Source organism: Pararge aegeria, chromosome 18, assembly GCF_905163445.1.
Source record: "Pararge aegeria chromosome 18, ilParAegt1.1, whole genome shotgun sequence".
Classification (NCBI taxonomy): Eukaryota; Metazoa; Arthropoda; class Insecta; order Lepidoptera; family Nymphalidae; genus Pararge; species Pararge aegeria.
In genome coordinates, this window is record NC_053197.1 from 6,384,855 (window position 1) to 6,405,868 (window position 21,014).

A 21,014-nucleotide genomic window follows, 5' to 3' on the forward strand; every position below is an offset into this window, starting at 1 on the left:
ATTAAGGCAAACGTCTTGGCATCTGCATCCGAAGAAATTTGGCACGAATGACATAGATAAAATCCTGGAGATGGGGCATGGAATACTGCATTTCTATCCCGTGAACGATTTATGGTCCCTCAGGAATTTTTAAAACCGATAAAAATGCGGACGAAGTCGCGAGTAACAGATAAATTACGCTGTTATCAGTGGCGTGCATCTCATAGATGCAAATAAGCAGTGCATACCCTGACATCAGGGCCTCTTTGACCATAAGGACGACTTAAAATTTAAAGATTGAAAAAAAATTAAACAATTTATAGAAAACTATAAAAGCGCCATCTAGTTAAAACCGGCCGGACTTCTATGTAAATCAATGGACAAGTCCCGTGTCATGGTTTAGAACTAAAATAGACAAACTGCATAATATTTCGACTATATTTTAATTTTGAGTTGTAAACAGTATCCCTAAATAAAAAGTAACGCTTTAAATATAATTTAAATTTCATAAAATTAGCTGGGGTTTTCACGATTAAGTATCCATTGCCGGGCAAATCGTTTATTCGTCGCTCGAATGAATGCGCCGCGCCGCCGCGGTCTCCATAGAAGCACGGCGATTGAATGCATCTGTCGTTACTTGTGTGCACCAGCACACATGGAAGTTCTGGTGTGTAGTGATATAATCGCGTGCGTGCTTACACAATATTTGGCTCTTTCTATGTGTGCGAGTTTTCCAGGTTTCCAGTATAGGGGTTTCGCTTGTGTGCAAATCTTAAAAGCACTGCTTACGGAAATTTGAAATCCAAATGTATGCTTTGTTTTTTTATAAGCACAAGTAATTTGCTTTGTTTGTTATTGTTTTAAACGGCAATAATTCTTTTTTGTAGTTAAAAAATTTATCAATGAATTTTATTACATTCAAGGTCTTTAGAAATTTATAAGTACCTAATTTGTTCAAAAAGTATATTAAAATAACCAAATTAAAAGTTGCCGAATTATGTTAAATAAATTATTAACGTATACCAGGTGCCATTGGTAACTGATGAAGTAATATTCTTCAAATGACAACTTTTAATAGCATTTGTGTACTAAGAAAATATTACGGACATATTTTGACTATGATATTCTCATTATCGCTGGCGATCGCTCAGCGCCATTATTGTTTACCTTTTACCTTCTGTCATAACAACTTATATTCACCGAATTAGAATTAATTACTGTTTTTTTCGTTTGCTGTACGGTTGTTTGTAAATAGTTACAATTATTATTGTTAACCTTTGTGACAGTGTACTGTTTGTAAATGATTGTGAGGAATATTCTTAGTGTAAGAAAGTTCTTATATTCGGCGTGTGATCTGATGGTTCAGTGTGCTTGGAAAATGTAGGTAAGTTTAGAGCTAATTCTTAACTAACGTTTAATTGAGATTATTCGTAAAGGAAGGAATGCACTTACAAGGAGCGGCACGTAAAAAGAGCTCTGACTGACTTACAGAAACAGGCGAATAGCAGTGATCAATGTTTTGTTTCATTATTTATTTATAATAATACCTATGTTTGTTTATTGTTTACACTAAAAAACATTATTTAATGTAATTGCCGCAATGGCAGACAATTTAAAAAACTCGCTAGTCGGTCGTCTCAGAGCTTACTATACCTACTGGAAATAGGAGATGATGAGAAGATCTACATGGGTATCACAAACAATGTTAGGTTAGGTACCTACTCACAAATAAAATTATACAGTAACATCAAAATAGCATGTTCAGTACCTATTTTTTTTTATGCATACCCTTACCGAAAACCCTATGCACGCCACTGGCTGTTATTCTATTATACATCTTTACTAATATTATAAATGTGAAAGGGCGATTGTTTGTTCGTTTCCTTGCTTGTTTGTTCGTCCTTCCTTTACGCCCCAGCTAAGCCATGATGAACTTGGTTTTTAGCACAGAGTTAGTTGAAATGGCGGAGAGTAAAACAGGCTTAACTTATTATCCCCGGAAAACGAAAAGTTCCCACAGGATTTGTCAAAAGACTGCAATAAACCCGGATGAAGAACGCGGACGGACAATAGCTGCTAGATAATAAAGTTTTTCGGGATATGGACGGGACGGTTCCGGGTTTATTTTCCCGGATAAAAATTATTCTATGTCCGTCTTCGGCTAGAATCATCATTATCATATTAACCCATTTCTGGCCCACTACAGAGCACGGGTCTCCGTCCACAATGAGAAGGGGTCCATCACGCTGGCCCAGTGCGTAACTGTGTTGTCATATGTTAGCCACATATCTTCGTCTAATTTCGCCAAGATCAGTGCTGTGGTTGAGCCAAAAATTAAATAGGTAACGCCTAACGGGGGGGTTTGCCCATAATGACTTATAGTATATCAGTAGATGGTAGTAATATTACAGAGTACGCTGCTGCTTGACTCCGTTATATTCCTTTAGTCGCCTCGTACGACACCCTCGGGAAGAGAATGGGTGGTGACAACTATATTCTCATCTACCGTCGCCACACGGCACATAATCGTGTTTACAATATTAATATCGATTATTATAGTTGTAGTTGTTGGTGGTAGGTTTTAACATAAACACCTGACCTTACACGATTTCAAAAGAACAAGTAAAACTTGTCTGCCTTTGATTGAAGTATAACATGAATTTTTATGAATTTCCGCCGGTTTACGATACGTTCATTTTTTTTATAAAAAACTAGCGTACCCAGTCCGCTTCGCCGGGCTAGATTTTGCTTTATTTTATTTCAATAATAAACTTACATCATTAAATTTTTAATTTAAGTCTCATAATATATTAAATCATTTATTTCTCTCCGTATTCATTATCTTCCCCAGCGGGTGAAGATCATTATCTACACCCATGTACACCCAAAAATAGAATATCATCATAGTAAATAAAAGCTGTATTTGTCAGTTTGACAGTTCAAAAGACAAAAATAGGAGTGCTCCGATCGTCACCAAACTTTACAGAATTACTCGCCAGGTCAATCCGGAGATTCCCTGAAAGTTTTATTGAAATCGGTCCAGTCGTTTCGGAGCCAATACGGAACATACCCACACACTTTCTCTTTTATATATATATAGATCTGTTCTTCAATGCGTATAATTTGTACGATATTTAAAAAAAGTGATACTATTTGTTAGCGGTGATAGTATACGCTTCCGGGGTACCGAGTTCGAACCTCGGCACGAACCTCAAACTTCCGGGGGTTTGTGCGTTTTTAATGTAAGCAATTAAAATATAATTTGCTTCAACGGTGAAGGAAAACATCGTGAGGAAACCATGCCTGAGAGTTATCCATAACGTTTTCAAAGGCTTGTGTAGTTTGCCACTTGGTCAGCGTGGTGAACTATCTACGACAAAAACCCTTCTCATTCTGGACGACGAGATCCGTGCCCTGGAGTGGGCCGGTAAGGGGTTGATAATAACGATGATGAAGATATTTAATTAGATAAAAAAACAGATACCTACAATTGCATCTTTAAAATACACCTTTACAATATTACCAAGCCAATAATAATATGACCTTTACGATAATTTTATGTTGGACTTGGACGATTATAGGTTGTCATATATATAAATAACACGTTCATTTCTATAGAATACAGGGACAAAGTGGCATTTACTTATCGCTTTTTTTTATTTTAGTGCGTATTTGTGGACTCGACGAATAACAAGCTTTATTATACGCAAGATAACGGAATCACCATACATAGATCGGACCTCAGCTTCCACCCTAGCGAGCTGGCATTTGACGAAGAAGTTCCCAACAGATATGTTATCTTGGATAAAGTAGATTCATCGAGAAATGTAAGTATTTTATCCTATAATTAGGTATCTACTATAATAATTAATTTATGTATGTCTATAAGATTAAGATTTAGTAGCGGAAGAGTTTTTCGTGACAGAGCTCGTCCGTGGAAGTACTACCATACCACCATGCTTTCTGTCACAAAGCAGCGTGTAGCGGTCTCCACATTACAGAACTAGATGGCGCTACCAAAAATCCTGCATCGCGCTAGCGAAGTGTTCACGAAGAATGCCTATATATACAATTTCCAAAAATGAATGTTCGGACCTCGGTCCCCGAGCTCGATCATTCGCTCGGAGGAAGATCTTCCTGTTGTTACGGTTTAGCGTATCACCATAGCTCCCGTACAAGCGTTTCTGTCATTTCATTGCTGTGTTCCGCTCTGAAGGGCGTGGTGGCCTATGTAGTTACAGGCACATGGAAGCTTAACACCTACTCCTCGGATTAATAGATAAGACGATGGGTTTCTACTTACTTTATCATAAAAATTAAGCTTAATTTGTTATACTCTGCGAACAGCAGCAGACAAAGATGAATAATTCATTGTAAAGTCAACATCATCTGAGGATGCTCCGGTTTCGGAGCGAAACGTGCGTAGAAAGTGCATTGCGGAGGATCTGTTTGGTGTGGAGTATACGGATTGAAGTAATTATAAATTACAAGATTCTGCTGCTGTGCGCGGAGTAAAGCAAATTAAACTTAATTTTCATAATATATTATGGATTTCCGCAAAGTAGCTTCTATCCAATATTTCCACTTACCATAAAGTGGGCCAACTGCTTGGTCCGTCATATTCACTATTAATAAAAAAAGAAGAATTATTTCTACGACACATACTTAGTCTGCAAAAGACATAATATGTCTACAAGAGACATATGTCTACAAGTGACGCATGTCTACAAGCGACTTATGTCTACAAAAGACGTATCCCCAGCGGTGGACGAATGCTGCTGTTGAATTCAGATAATGAATAATTAAATTATCTTGTGTGTCCAAGAGAGTCGAGTCATTTGCTTCCAGCAACTAAGTTCTTTTTTCCACTCTATGGTGCAGTCTAAGGTGGTAGCAAAATAACCTTTTGTGGGTATACCTGTTCTATTAAATCCATAGCCCTAAACAGATTCTACGCGGTATCGTATTGAAACGGTGAAAATAGGGCTGTAATCCCCCCATCAGATCAGACGAGAGAAAATTTAGATATTATAAACTCCCAAGAATCGTACCTGGAACCTGCCACTTATAAGACCACAGCGCCACTGCGCCAGGGAGGTTGACGATTGTTTATTTATACTAAAATTAAAACCTCTTTAGGTTAATTAATATTTTTTATTGGGAGGACTCGCTATGGTAAATTCATACAAAGTCTCTTATCACTAGGATATTAATAATAATTATTATTATATTATTGTAGATATGAGTCAGTTCATACATCAGGTCTGGGTCAAGTTTCGGTCCCCGATGAACGCTGATATCGTATGTTGTGGGAAATACTAAGTATTCTCTTATTACTCATTGAGGACTCTGCTCATAGGACGTATCATGCTATGCTAGCGTATGTCGCGGGACCTTATTGATGAACGTGGCATAACGTCGGAATAGTTGTGCAGAGATTTTTCACGGTTTTTCCACTTAATGACTTTCCTCTAAATGTGGCAAAATGTAGGCAGGGGTAAAATGGAGCTAATGAAGAGTATGAAATTTCCCACACTCACAGTTTACATAGAGCAGGAGTGCAGAATGCTATTTTTTTTACTACGCATAAAACATACATTATATCAATAAAAAAAACATTACCCACACTACCATGTATTTACACATACACGCATATATAGAGTATATATGCGTGTAGGTAGGTTTAGTAATATTTTTTTGGATTGCCTGAAAATAAGAGGCAAATTGACAGTGCAGCCTTGACAAAATCTGTGATTAAAGATTATTTTGTTGTTACTGTGTTATTAGTTATTTATAATTTCGTTCTGTTACAATAAAGTGTATTTTCATTTTATTATATTAGCCATTAACTCAAGGAAGAAGTATATTCTTTGACAATAGAACCTTAATGATGTTTTAATTTATAATTTAAATTAATTATGGCCGAATATCGACCCGCGGACGACCACTAGTAATGCCAATTCTATGTAGTGTTTCGTAATGCACCTTGGTATGAAACCCACCGTGTGTGAGCCCAGCTCACACTGAGCCGATTTTTTTATTATTATTACTGCAACCTCGAATGCGACTCCTCGAGTGTGACTCGACCATGTGCCTCATGCGTGTTAACATGTGAAATGTTAATAAATACTGGTTAGAAGGAAGAGTGATAAACCGAAATATTCCGGTGCAGATATTATTTTGGTTCATATAACTTTCGATTTTGTTCCGTTCCTAGAAATATTAACTCGAGATATTGATGAACGATCTTATTCGTTATGTTAGTTAGTAATTTAGTTTTATTTAACTAATTCAGTTATACAGAATTATTCGTAGAACTTTAAAAAAACGACCATTCTTTAAAAAAAGTTTAATAACATTGCGGTATTATATTGTAATGTTATTAAACTTTTCCAATGCTTGTAAGTAACTAACTGTCCATTTACGGTACCTATTCCTTCTTCTATTTCCGCAGATCTTCGTCAAGTTTTTAAAATGTGAACTACATTTTGTTAAATTCTTTTTAAGGTACAATTTATTGAAATGGGCTAAAGTTTCACGGATAAAGCATGTAGTAGGTAATGTCGCGAAAATAATAAATCGATGGTAACCTTCTTTTCGCAATTCTTTTCGAACAAAATCATGCTTCACTATTCGCCAAATATAATGAGGAATGAAAGGATTGTTTTAAACCAGTCATAAAAACAAACCAGTAATTAAATATTAAACAACTGCATATATGACCTGGTGGCTAGGAGGTTCCATCTCTGATCATGTGCTGGATCTGGCCAGTACTTCTTAGCCGGAATTAGAAAAGAGACTTACTCTTCTTGCGTGCCTCGAGGAGCACGTTAACCTGTCGTTCCTGGTAATTATCATTATCATGTGATAGTGACCGTTAGTTCACGCCAGCCCTAAATCAATGAAACCGTCTCCCCGGAAAAAAAAAACATTTAGAGTAAGAAGGCGTGTGCCTGGCTAGACCATTTAGTAGTAGCACTGCTTTTGGTGACAGAGCTCGTCCGGGTAGTACTACCGTCTACCGCAGTCTTTAATTCTTTGCTGGGTTCCATTCTTAAGCGCGCGGTTGCCGGTTGATTAAACAAGGCGCCATTTTGAAGGACGTGTTCCTTACATGTCCTGCGAACTTACCATCAGGTGCCCCATCAGCTTGGTCCGGCAATCTTCTATATATATACAAAAGAGAAAGTGTGTGGGTATGTTCCGTATAGGCTCCGAAACGGCTGGACCGATTTCCATGAAACTTTCAGGGAATCTCCGGATTGACCTGGCGAGTAGTCCTGTAAAGTTTGGTGACGATCGGAGCACTCCTATTTTTGAACTGTCAAATACAGCTTTTATTTACTATAATGATATTCTATTGTTGGGTGTACATGGGTGTAGATCATTATCTAAGATCATTATCTTCACCCGCTCGAGAACAGAATAAATACGCAGAGAAATATGTGATTTAATATATTATGAGACTTAAATTAAAAATTTCATGATGTAAGTATATTGTTTAAATAAAATAAAGCAAAATCTAGCCCGGCGAAGCGGGCTAGGTACGCTAGTATTAAATAAAAATTAAAAGGCCGAGAGTGATGACGATGGTTAAAGTTATAATTTTGTTCTAGCTGTACATGACCTTGGATGGCGGGAAAACCTTCAAGTTGATACAAAGCTACGTGAAAACGTTCCTATGGTCTTCAGCTCCGGGCTATTCCAAAATGTTCTACGTGGAGAGATGGAAGCCAGGTGGAAACAGCACGGTTCTCAGTGTTAACGACCCGGCCAATATCATGGTGAACGCCCACGAACTGTTCGCGGACGCTAAGGACTTCCAGATCAAAGGAGATTTCATGTTCGCCACCAAGCAGTCGAAAGAGGTAAGTCTTTTATCTGCACTCCTAGTTTACTTTGAATATATTATACAGAAACAAAATCGTGTAAGTTGATAATCAACGAAAATATATGCATAAATAAATATACATCGTAATTCATAAAGTTGCAGGTAAGCCTTGTTGGTTTTTTTTTTCTTGCTACAATAGTTTGAACTTTGACTATAATTTGATGCTATCTTTAGTCCATTAGTTTACTCTGCATATTATAATGCATCTAGATACAAAAACAAAAAAAAGATGACAAACAAAGAAAATATATGCATAAATATATGTATACATCGTTATTTATAAAGTTACAACAAATTGCAATGCAATTTTGCATAACTCCGAAATATGAATTGTATTTGCTGAGAATTTAACTCGGTCTCCACAATAGTACAGGCGGAGCCTTTCTAACTAGACTATTGCCGCAATTCTGTATTAATTTCATAATATTGTGTTAAATTCATGAATCGTAATTTGCCATCACCATCATCACCTTCAAATCAATCGATAGACGTCCACTGCTGGACATAGGACTTTTGTAGGGAGTTCCAAATTCCACGTTTCCGTGCCGCTTAGATCCAGCGGCTACCTGCGACGCGTTTTATGTCGTGTGCCCACCTCGTTGGGGGTCGAACAACGCTGCGCTTTCCAGTTCGGGGCTGCCATTCCAGCACCTTGGGACCCCAACGTCCATCCTTTCTCCGAAATATATTAGATTTTAGTTGAATAGCACATTAAGCTGTTAACAATATTGAAAAAAGAACTTTGCTTTTATCGGTTACATAAGTCGGTAATAGTATGATAATATACCTATTCTACAGTAACTATGTATCGCAAGCGACGCGTCGGTGCACCGTGTATGTAGCACCTTTATTTGAACCCATAAATCGATTAGTCTGATGCAGCATGACATAACGTGTGAGGTGAGGTGTACACTTTCGCTGAACAAGGCCGAGATAATAGTTGCTCTTCATCCAATCAAGCTCTCGACATCATGTTTTATTCATAATATTGCTCACCCGGGCGTTTTAATATTCACAAAATGCGATCGCGCGACTTTTCAAGGTTCCTTGTGTGATTATTATGTATAATTAAGTTAATGCCTCGGTGCTCTAGTGGTTAACAATGCGGGACACGAAGTCCTGGGCTCGATTCCCGGGTTGGGCTTGAACCGGGACTGGTTGTTTAATGAGCTCTTCGCAAGGGGATAAACACTCCTAATTCCCTAGCTCAGATCTGGTTCTGAGTTTTTTCAGAAGATAGAAAATCGGAGATCATTACGTTCGATCTCCAGGTCGGACCTATAAACAGTATCGGGTTTTCTGTCCAAAAAATATCTTAGTACCACACTGATGTTTGGCAATTTTCGCATTTATCCCCGTGCCTTGTAGACGTTGTCCCGCGCCTGATCTCGGTCCGCTCGTATCGGAGCTGCCGTCTGATTGGGCTATAAGAGTGAGGAAGTACACCTGTGTGTTAAACCACGATATACTCTATCTCTATTCTAAATTTCAGTCAATTTATTGCGGAGTGAAGGAGTTAAAAACGTTCATACTTACCTACATACAAACTTTTGCTGGTAAGTGATGATACAGTCTAAGATGGTATCCGGCTAATCGGTATCTACGCAACGTGGTATCCGAACTATAAATCTCTTAAAGGAACGTTTTTCTCGGTAGGTTGGTAACTAGCCACGACCGAAGCTTCCGACCAGACCAGAACAGAGAAAATTCAAAAATTTTAAATTCCAAATTACAAATGAAGAAAATCGATTTTCAATATAGTGTATATTATTCCGCAAGTCCAGCCCTTTAATTTTACACCCGTATAGAGGGAGTTTTACAAAATGATGTAATTCGCCAGTTTGGGGTTGCGGCCATCTTGGATTAGAAATTTGCCAGCATGTATGGTATTCTACTAGACAAGCCCTTTCATTTGATACCCATATAGAGGGAGTTCTGAAAAATTATGTGATCCGCCATTTTGTGGCGGCGGCCATCTTAAACCGATTTTCAGACGTAGCTAAGAACACTCCCGACTAATTCACCTTTCAAACAAAAATAGAAATCAAAGTCCGATCATCCGTTGATCCGGGAAATGCGATGCCACAGACTGACACACACACAACAGACAGGTCAAACCCCCCGTCGTTTTTGCGGGGTTTCGGGGGTTAAAAACCACAGCGATGCGCCAGGGAGATCGAAATTCAGTGTGATACTAAACGCGCATCTGTTATTCCCTTATTATCCCGCACTGACAGTTGTCATTCCACTCTAGCGGCGGCGCGGCGCGAGGATGTAGTTACTAAAGTGAATAATGCGAGACAAATTTGTCCCGTTTAGTCCTTTGAGTCTAGAACGTTCTCGTTGAATCACAACTTTGACCTCTGACCTAAAGTGATACATGCATTATTTCGTCATTTTATTTACCTACTAATAGTTCGATACATTTCTGTTTTGTATTTTCTATTAATGGTATGAAATGGAAAGTAAACTGTAGCTTTTAGTAGTAGTAGAACTTTTAGTAGTAGTAGAACTTTTAGTAGTACCTACTAGAAGTAGACCTTTAAGTAGAAGTAAAGCATTTTGCGACACAGCTTGTCAGGGGAAGTACTTATTCTTATTTCTTCCACCAAAGAGCATTGCTCCGTTCCGGAATGAAGGGTGTGGTAGCCGGTGTATTTTGCTTTTATAATAATAATGGGCGGACCTAATAGGTTTCCCACCTGATAGTAAGTGGAAACCGTCATCTATAATTAGAGCAACACTTAGCAAAGCATGCAAGGAACACGATCTACAAATTTCTGCCCTGTGTCTATCAACTTGTGGCGTAGGTGTTAACTGGAGCTATTGCCCTTTTGAAATGTGCTAGTTGAGTTGCTAGTTGAGTTGTCCATCGTCATGCTGATTCGTCTACAGCCGAATCTGCATCACGCTGGACGATAAAGAGACGTGTGGACCATTTTTTTGTACATTTCTGTAATGCTTCTTGTCCAAAAATGACGGCCGACTTGCGCAGTTGGCAGCGACCCTACTTTCTGTGTCTGTGTCCTAAGTCGTGGGTTCGATTCCCACAACTGGAAAATGTTTGTGTGATGAACATGATTGTTTTCAGTGTCTGGGTGTTTATCTGTATATTATGTGTATTATATTCATAAAAATATTCAACAACTATCTTAGTTCCCATAACACAAGCGACGCTTACTTTGGGGCTAGATGGCGATGTGTGTATTGTCATAGTATATTTATTTATTATTATGTTAAAAAAAAAAAAAAACCATGATATAGATTGTTATTCTTGTAACCTGACATTTTCCTTTTCGAACAGGAAAGTCCGAACGTCGTCGATGAAAATCAGTTCACGGAATACGATTATTGAATAGCTTAGGCGTACGAGTAGATGAAGCCACTACGTTTAAAAAATATATGTTTTTGCATAACAAGATTAGGTACGGTGGTTTAATGACATTAGGTAGGTTAGAGAATAGTTTGTGTTTGTACTTGAAACAAAACATCGGGTATAATGAAAATAATAGACTTTTTTATGAAATCTCCGAGAAACTCCCGATTTTAGATGTAAGGTCTTCTTGTCTTCTGATAGCCTCATATATAGCGACACAGGAAAAAGAAACGGTCACTCTTATGTACGAAATAATTTAATAAATACCTACTCTATAGACTGCATATGCAACGTATAACCGAGATACGAAACAATTTTAAAGGATGCATAAGATGCATAAGTATATTTCATAAGGAATCCAGCTGTATTAGAACCTATTGGTTTGGCGCGAAGCGATGGCAAGAGACCTGATGGTATGACGCTCATACCTTGGAGGCTTGGAAGGTCACTTCTGTGGGATGCAACTTGTGTTGATACCCTAGCTGCATCACACATCCAGGCCACTTCGTCAATGGTAGGTGCGGCTGCTTCCAGTGCCGAGCAGGCCAAGAGGCGTAAATATGAAAACCTGGATAGCAGCTTCATTTTTGTGCCTTTTGGTGTAGAGACTTTGGGACCGTGGGGTCCGGAGGCAAGAGCCCTTTTCAAAGAATTATCGAAAAGGCTTATCGAGTCTACCGGTGATCCTAGAGCGGGCAGTTACCTTGGCCAACGAATTAGTTTGGCCATCCAGAGGGGCAATGCTGCCAGCATCTTAGGAACTGTGCCTCGCTGCGGTGGTTTCGAGGACGTTTTAGATTTTATTTAGTTTTTAAATAGTTTATTTTAGGTTATAGTTATGTATTAATAAAAATTATATTTTAGGAACTTCACTTAAGGAATCCGGTAAAAATATTAAATATATTTATTTTTCCATACAAACGAATTCAAAACATTCTAAGACTGACATTCTTTTCTTTTCTACTGCAGATAAAAGACCGACACACAAAGCACCTACACTAGGCGACGCGTACCTAAAAAAGTGGCAAGAGTCACATGATTTTAATTTTCCTTGTGATGTTAGGGCTGAATCTGATATTTTACAGTAAAAACTTTGGCAGCGGGTTACTCAAAAACTATTAGGTTTGACGAATCTTAAAATAAAACATCGCGCAATAATGCACCAAGATACTGGTGTATCCGGAAAAGTCCTGGTTTTAGATATAGGATCTTATCTCCTGATCGGAAATGCTAACGGTCAGTCTTTATGTACGACCAAATTTTATAAATATACACGATTCGTGCCATCTCAATAATGAACTTATAATGACTGATTTACTGATAAAGCTTAAAGTCAAATATTGCGCAATAATGAAGCAGTGAACAGCCTAGTAGTTTAAACTCCGGCATAACTTTTGGGGTTCGAGTTCGAGTCCCAGCAGACACCACTAACTTTTCTAAGTTATGTGCGTTTTATGCAATTTAACACACTCGCTTCGACAGTGGTGGAAAACACCGTGAGGAAACCTGCTTGCCTGAGAGTTCTCTATAATGTTCTCGAAGGCGTGTGGACTACGGCCCTTCTCTTGCCTGGGAGACCAGTGGGCCGGTAATGGGTTGATATGATGATGATGAACAAGACGCTTTTCTATGAAATCTTCCAGAAAATCCCGGTTTTAGTTAGGTCTCATTGTTCCCTCATACATAGCGGTTAAAATTAAGACATCAAGAGAGCTGCGAACAATAAAATGTAGTGCGACACAGGAAATGTTAACGGTCATTCTGGATGTACGACCTGATTGAATAAATACGGACTATACCGTACTATATAATAGTACCAATATCGATTGTCTAACAGTCGACTAAACCGCTAAAGAAAACAACATTTTGTGACGACGTATTTCTTAAGGGTTTAGGAGTGCACTTACGAATTACGATAGGTAATTCTGTCATTTTTTTTTTGATTGAACTACAAGTTAGTAACACACCTGGTGTTAAGTGATGATGCATTCTAAAATGGTTGATGGCTTCTTAGGCAGTAGGGCACTTATATTTAACCCATACCTACACGATATCGGAACCCTGAATCTCTTTGTCGATTCACGAATTGAGTGTACTAATAAAAGTGAGGATCTAAATATGTCTATAGTAATGTTACAAAGCTGAAGAGTTTGTTTGGTTTAACGCGCTAATCTCAGGAAATAAGTACTGATTAGACCATTTATCGAGGCAGGCTGTAAAACCTCACGCCCAAAAGGAGCGGATTGCAAAAACGGGAAAAATCATTACTTTTGAGAATTCGTGTTGCGCGTGATGTGCGAACGTTTGAAGTTAAGCCATAACGGAATTATATCCATTTTTTTTTTAAAAGTTTGCTACGTCGTCGGCGTATCTTTTAAGAAGATACGCGGATAAAGTCGCGGACGGCCGCTTGTACGGAATAAAACTGAAGAGTTAGTTATTTGTAGCATCGCGATATTTTCGGGTACAATAATCGGATTTTAAAATATATTTTTTTCAAAGTTAAAGTCAAATTTTCTTTATTCAAGGGCACTTTTGTTGCGTTTATTACATATAAAATGTGTATACAGTAGTGAGTAGTGATGACGATAACTGCATTCGTATTACATTACATTTTGCATTTGATATAGAAATTCTTGCGGGAGATATTTATTTACAAGCTAGTCGCTACGATCCTTACGGACCCAAGCAAAAAGAAAAAAAAGTTAGATAGTACGAACGTAGCGTAGCTTATGGACTCTGAATTGTTTACAAGTAAAAAATTTTTTTTTAATTAAATGGCGGGGGAAGCTAGTTATAAAACTATTTTTATTTTTTATTATAGAATGAAATCTACGTATTTCTGTTTTAGAAGTATAAATACATTATTATTATACTCTTAATAATAAAACTATAGAATAAACATGGCAACTGAAGTTTTGGCAAGTATTTATTTCATAACTATCCACATAAAGTGGCTAAGCAAACTATTTACAAAAAAAAATTTAGTTTTCTTAAGTATTTCTTCAAAATTCATCCCTAGGATGATAGAAACAAGGGGTGAATATTCAAAGAGGCAAGGAATGATTTGATTATTCCGATTTGAAATAAAAAGAATAATAGTTTGCAGAGATTGAGTACGGACGGTTCACAGTTATTTAACCTCCAGCTGTAAGACTGTAGTTATATCAATATCTATCTATTTATTTATTTATTGTTGTTTAATTAGAACGGACTAAGCCTAATTGTACTAATCAAATGAATTGATTGCAAAACTAAAAAAATACATTAAATTTGGAATACTTAAATTCGGTGGTGATATTTTGTATATAATCACCACAGAGATAGGAAGTCATGGAGGCGGACGTAGGCTTATTCCGGAAATTATCGTAGTTCTACGAAGTAACTGGCGGCGTTGGCACCTTGCAATATTACTTATTCGAAAGTGTGAATGTTTCCGGTCTCTTAGTTCATTATTTATTGCCATAAAAGATAAGTGATATGAATGTAATACACAGATCTTTTATTATTTTAAGTAAACAGACCAGTCCTGGTTTAAAAACCATTAAAAAGGAATTATAAAACTTTTATTTACTAAAGATTGTCTGGTTATCCGAGGTAATTGAATTTAATGGTACTTTCAAAGGCAGTTAGAGCAGTACATAGTACATAGGCCATACGGGCCATGCCATGGGCTACTTTTCATCCTAAAAATCCATCCCTAATGCTGTTCGCACACAGTCAAAATTATTGTGAATTTTTAAACTAGGTTTATTTTAGATTACATAGTTTCATCGACTAGGAACGCTATTGTAGGTGTATTGTAGGTGTGGAAGCTTAAATTTAGTGGTACAACTAAGCGCAATATCCTTATCTTATCAGTGTACCCCTACGGTTTGAGGATGAATAATCGTATAAGAAAGTGTTACTTATTGAAAGATTGTTTGCAGTCGCTGGCAACTACTAGTAGGTGTACTGTATGTGTGGAAGCTTTTATTTAGAGGCAATATCTTTATCTTACCAGCGTACACCTACGAATTGGGGATGAAAGATCTTATAAGCAAATACTTATTCAAAAATGCAAACATAAATTTGTTGGCATTTTTATTAAGTAACACACATATTGTATTAACAGTATGTGTGGAAGCTTTATTTTATAGTAATGCAACTAAGTGCTAGTCTTATCTCGCAAATGTACACCTACTGCAGGGCTAGCACGGGCAGGAGACAAAAATTATATCCCCAGATTATATCCCCTGACAGGGGATATAATTAACGTGTCCATCTGCTAAAGTACTGAAACGTTATTATTACAAATAAATTATTTGGATGTTATTTCCACTTGTGTGCAATGCTCTGAGATTTGATAAAGCTGTGGGAGATGATACATTTTTATCCTTTCCGCGGGGAGATAATTGTCTCCTGCCTATGCTACCCGTGCTACAGCGCTAGCACGGGCAGGGGACAAAAATTATATCCCCCGATTATATCCACTGACAAGGGATATAATAAACGTGTCCACCTGCTAAAGTACGGGAATATGGAATAGGAGAAGGTTACCCTTTTATTATTACACATATATTATTTGGATATTATTTCCACTTGTGTGGCACTGTGGGAGAAGATACATTTATATCCTTTCCCCGGGGATATAATTGGTGTGCTGGTGTGTTAGCTGTGCTGGATGGATTTTAAGAACAACTTTACACACCTTTATATTATGGTGTGGCAGGTTTCAACAATAACAAAGCGCATATTATGTTTTCCTCGAACCGTGCATTAATCAAAACAAACTTAATGTTTAGTCTAGTGCTATTCAAGGTCTGGTGGGCAACTTACGCCGGCGGTTGCTATACCGACAAAGACGAACAACCGCGATTTTGTGTGGGTATTGCTGTGGTTCATTACATTGCCATACTCCTTCTGTCTTAAAATTTCAAAGAATACTTATATATATATAGAGTTCTACATAATGTTCTCAAAGGTGGAGTGGAGCCCACTAATCCGCACTGGGCCAGCGTGGTGGACTACGGCCTTAACCCATTCTCATTGCTGGAGGACACCCGTGCCCTGTAGTGGGTCGCTAATGGGTTGATATGATGATGATGATCATGACGCCTCGGGTGGATGGACACATAGCTGCAATTCGTTGCAAGTGTTACTTGCAAGCCCTGCGATGTATTGCTTTGTATAAAGGCAATGGTTTTTGTCTTGCTATCAGTTGGACCATCTTCGTCCGCAAATAATAACGATTAAAAAAGGAAGATTCTAATAGCTCTGTGTTGGAGTTATTAGTCTTCTGTTACAGTAATTTTATAAGAAAGTGGGTAAATAAATAACTTTTGATAACTATAAATTCATATTTGCCAGATATTTTATAAAACTGATAAGGATTTCACTACTACATTTATACTACATAATACAAATTACATACCCTAATAATTATAAATTAGTTAATAGATAGTTTTCAAGAAACAATAAAAATTATATTTGCTTAATAACCAATGTTCATGACATTGATTTGGTGGGTATTTTTATATAAATATGACTGCATATACCTATAGACTGCAAAGATACCTCTCGGTGTCTCAGTCGTTTATCACTTCAGAACCCTGTAACTTTTCAATGATTCGGTTTCCTGGTTTATTTTAATAAAATAAAGTCGACGAATTCATCATGAATCATGTAACTAGCTTTTATTGTGAGTCACAACTTAACTAACTTATTAGTAATACTGAGTTTCTAGTAAAAAGTTAAGTACTTGTTTATACATTATCACAAAAAGTTATGCTTTTTATAGAATGTTCATTCAAGTAACTAATAATTATCTTCGTTGCAATTGCTATTAACTGTAATAAGTTTATGTGCCTTATGAGTTATGGTAGCCTGGTAGTGCTGAGCGATGTTGTTCAGCAAAAGTTCTCGGGTTCGATTCCCGTTCCTTTCTAGCTCTGAGCCAATTTAAACTTTAAATCAATTGAACAAATAACCTTTTAGGGTTCAAGGTTAACTCTGCTATGTACATTAATTAATCCAGACTATCCGATACATGTATATCTACTTTTAGATGGCGATGTGTGTATTGTGGTAGTATAGAAAAAAAAACATTTAATTTGGATTTACAAATTTGATGCCGCTGATTAATATACATAAGTACATATTTTATTTGTTGCATGAAACGACTGCAATTGATTGATTCGATAACGACGCCGCACCGCGCCTCTTAAACTCGATATAGGAAGCTTCTTTTTCACACAACTGTTAATTTAATTGTATTTATATATATATATTTTTTTTGTTTGTAAAATAGTAGATATTAGTTAGATTAACTGGGTCACTGTTGTAAGATGAAGAAAAATTCACCGTGTATATTATATAGTTTAGGAATAGCTTTTTTTTTTTCAAACAGAAATGCCAAGTGTCAAGGTTACTGTTACTATACTAAAAAGTAATTTAGTACAGTACTTAAGTTATGTAACGTGTTGAATGGTTTTTTTATCATCAGAATGTTTTGGGGTCAGGTGTGACCCGAGATATGAACAATATCGCATCAAATTTTGTGACAAATTCGATAGAAGAACGTAGTGCTTTACAGTCTTTATTAGGGTTCCGTATCAAAAAGTTAACTTTTATGTCTTCGTCCGTCCGATCGCTACTACTAATAGGTATACTAATACCCGATTTCAGTTCTGTTTATATTGAATTATTTCTTTAGATAATCTACAGATTACGAAGTTTTTCATAAAATATAAATATGTATCTGTTTCATAAGCCCATAAAATTTTATCGTTTTACTTTAATACTTTTTGTTCTCGAATACGGAACCTTCGCAACTTTTGCAACCTTCGGGTACTGAACTCTAAAAATGGAGTATATAGGTGAATTCTTTATTTCATTGTTAACTTTGTTTCAGAAAAACTCTCTGGATCTCTACATCTCTCACCAACGAGGCCCTTTCTTCAAAGCCGAATTCCAGACTGAGTTGGACCTAAACAAATTCCACATCGCAGATGTGACTGACAAACGTATATTTGTCTCTGTCATGCACACCGAAAACTTGGCTAACTTGTACGTGTCGGAAATAAGCAGGAACTTCACACAGTACAACTTCGTGTTGAGTCTGGAACAAGTGCTTTGCTATTTCCCTGATGGTAACTGGAAGGACAGTTGGTTGGAGTAAGTATTCATATATCAGTTACTAATCTTTTTAGGACCTCCCTGGCGGAGCGGTGAGCGCTGTGGATTTTAGTTGGAGGTCCCGGGTTCAATACCCGGCAGGGGAAATTTGGTAGTTTATAATTTTAGAATTTCCTGTGGTCTGGTCTGGTGGGAGGCTTCGGCCTTGGGTAGTTACCACCCTAACGACAAAGATGTGCTACCATGCAATTAAGCGAGCCGGAACGATGCCCCGTGAAAACCGTAAGAAGGGATATGGGTTTAATAAAAATGCCATACCTCTAATGGGTAAGCCCACTACCATTGAAGACTGCATCATCATTTCATCAACGTTTAACTTAACTGATCATGCATTATTTAAAACGGAGTAAGGTAATCCGCCTTCAGTTATATGCGTAGAATCAAATTCAGCCGTTTCTTGGGTTATTTAGTTTATTTAGTTACGGGAAATGAAATTAAAATCGAAATAAGATTTATTATATATAAAAGTTTCGAGTGACAATTTTAGATATTGGTTTCTTATGAATAATAATGGGTAATTTATTAAATGTCAAGAGCAGCGCTGTTTTGTTGTCCAATAATAAATATACACCGTTCAAAGAGACAGTCTTATCATTATGTATGCTTTAACGACCGAAATAACACAGCAATACCTATAAATAGTTTTCCTGTTCAGTGTAAACAAATTATTTGCTTACATCAGGCCACAAGGTCCCTATGCCGGCCGATTAGCGCAACTTCCCTGCTTTCTGAGTCCAAGGCCGTTTGCAGATTCGATTCCCACAACTGGACAATGTTTGTGTGATGAACATGAATGTTTTTCAGTGTCTGGGTATTTATCTATTTGTTTTTAAGTATTTATTCAGGTATATTATTCATTAAATTATTCTTCAGTTATCTTAGTACCCATAACACAAGCTTCGCTTACTTTGGGGCTAGATGGCGATGTGTGTATTGTCGTAGTATATTTATTTTAATTTTTTTTCAAATTCTTAAATATAATATAAAACACTATTAAAAATTAAAAGAAAAAACATCCACCCTCCGCTTGCGTGGCTTTTAAATGCCCAAGCAACCGGCGGTCAGGGCTCCAGAGTGAGGAACCTCCTCACAATACGCGCCGTGTCGAGGATTACTGCCTTCTGTATCCGACCCTTGATCCAACAACCAAGCGAAAGCTTCTTAAGATGTTGGTCGAAGCTTTTCGCGAGAAGACCATTGACTGAAACGACTATCGGAACAATAACGGTCGACTCAACATTATTTATTATTATTTATTATATAAAAACACAAAATACTACAGTTCATATTCAAAGGTTACATACTATTATATTCGGCCTTAGCCCTCGACTACAACTTGAGTGTTTCCTTTGTGTGATTCCTATGCTCTGCAATAAAATTGTACCAAAAAAAAAAAAATACCCCACCTAGTGATACCGCAATCTAAAATAGCAGCGGGCTAACCTGTTATTTATAACATGCAAAACAAAACCATACGTAAAACTAAGAAGAGACTCTTTGACTCGCTTCTAGCGACGGTACACGATGCCCGCAGCGTGGCTAGCATGGACAGGGAACTATTATATCCCCGAGGGAAGGATAAAAAATTATCTTCTCCCACAGCTTTATCGACTCGCAGAGCACTGACGCACAGTGGAAGTAATATCCAAATAATACAATTATGTGCAATAACAAACGGGAGTTAACTTCTCCTATTCCATGTTCCCGTGCTTTCGCAGGTTGACACATTCATTATATCCCTTGTCAGGGGATATAATCAGGGGATATAATTTTTATCACCCTAGCCCTGACAAGCAATAAAATTAACGTGTCCACTGACCAAAGCACGGCAACAATAGGAGAAGTACCTTTTATTATTACACGTATAATATTTGGATATTATTTTCAATTGTGTGCAAACGCTCGGAGAGTTTAAAAAGCTGTGGTTGGAAATAAGATTTTATTTATTTATTAATACTTTTTATATGTACACCACATCAAGTTCAGATACAAAAGAGAACAAACACTTGTACTAGTATGTAGTAGGATACAAACGGCGGCCTCATCGCTAAGTAGCGATATCTGACGGGCAACCTTAGGATTAGGGAAACTAACAAGGAAAACGAAAAGGTGGGGTACACTGTTTAAAACTTGCATACGAATAACACAAATTTCTAATTCAAATTCAAAAATGTTTTATTCATGTAGACCTTATTACAGGCACTTATGAAGCGTTCATACATTTAACATGTTACACTAATGTTAGTGATGGTGATAACTGCATTCGTTAACTTACAACTAAAGCTAGGAGGTTTCCAAACGCGCCCTGCGCTGAGAAGAGCCCACAACAAACTTAGCCATAAATGCATAAACCAGACAACAACAATACTATTGATAAATTTATATTAAATATATATATATATATATATATTCTTTACCCGGAGAGAAAAATACTAGTGCAGTGCAATGTGTACTTTTGACCTGCACGGGGCAGGTCAAAAGTACACAATGCATGCTGTATGTTGGTAAAAATTATTAAAAACTGCAATTCTTTACAGTATTTTAATTTGTTATGACCATCTTATGTGTCATCAATAATTATTTTTCGTGGAG

General features: G+C 37.2%; 1 protein-coding gene across 2 annotated transcripts in view; it reads left to right on the forward strand.

Moving 5' to 3' along the window:
- LOC120631391 (sortilin-related receptor-like) overlaps positions 1 to 21,014 on the forward strand; it is a 56,255-nt gene that overhangs the window by 5,986 nt on the left and 29,255 nt on the right. For both annotated transcript variants that reach the window (XM_039900936.1, XM_039900937.1), the window contains exons 3-5: positions 3,645 to 3,806; positions 7,596 to 7,847; positions 18,139 to 18,401. In XM_039900936.1, coding sequence (XP_039756870.1) covers positions 3,645 to 3,806; positions 7,596 to 7,847; positions 18,139 to 18,401 — 677 coding nt within the window. The remainder of the gene's footprint in view (positions 1 to 3,644; positions 3,807 to 7,595; positions 7,848 to 18,138; positions 18,402 to 21,014) is intronic.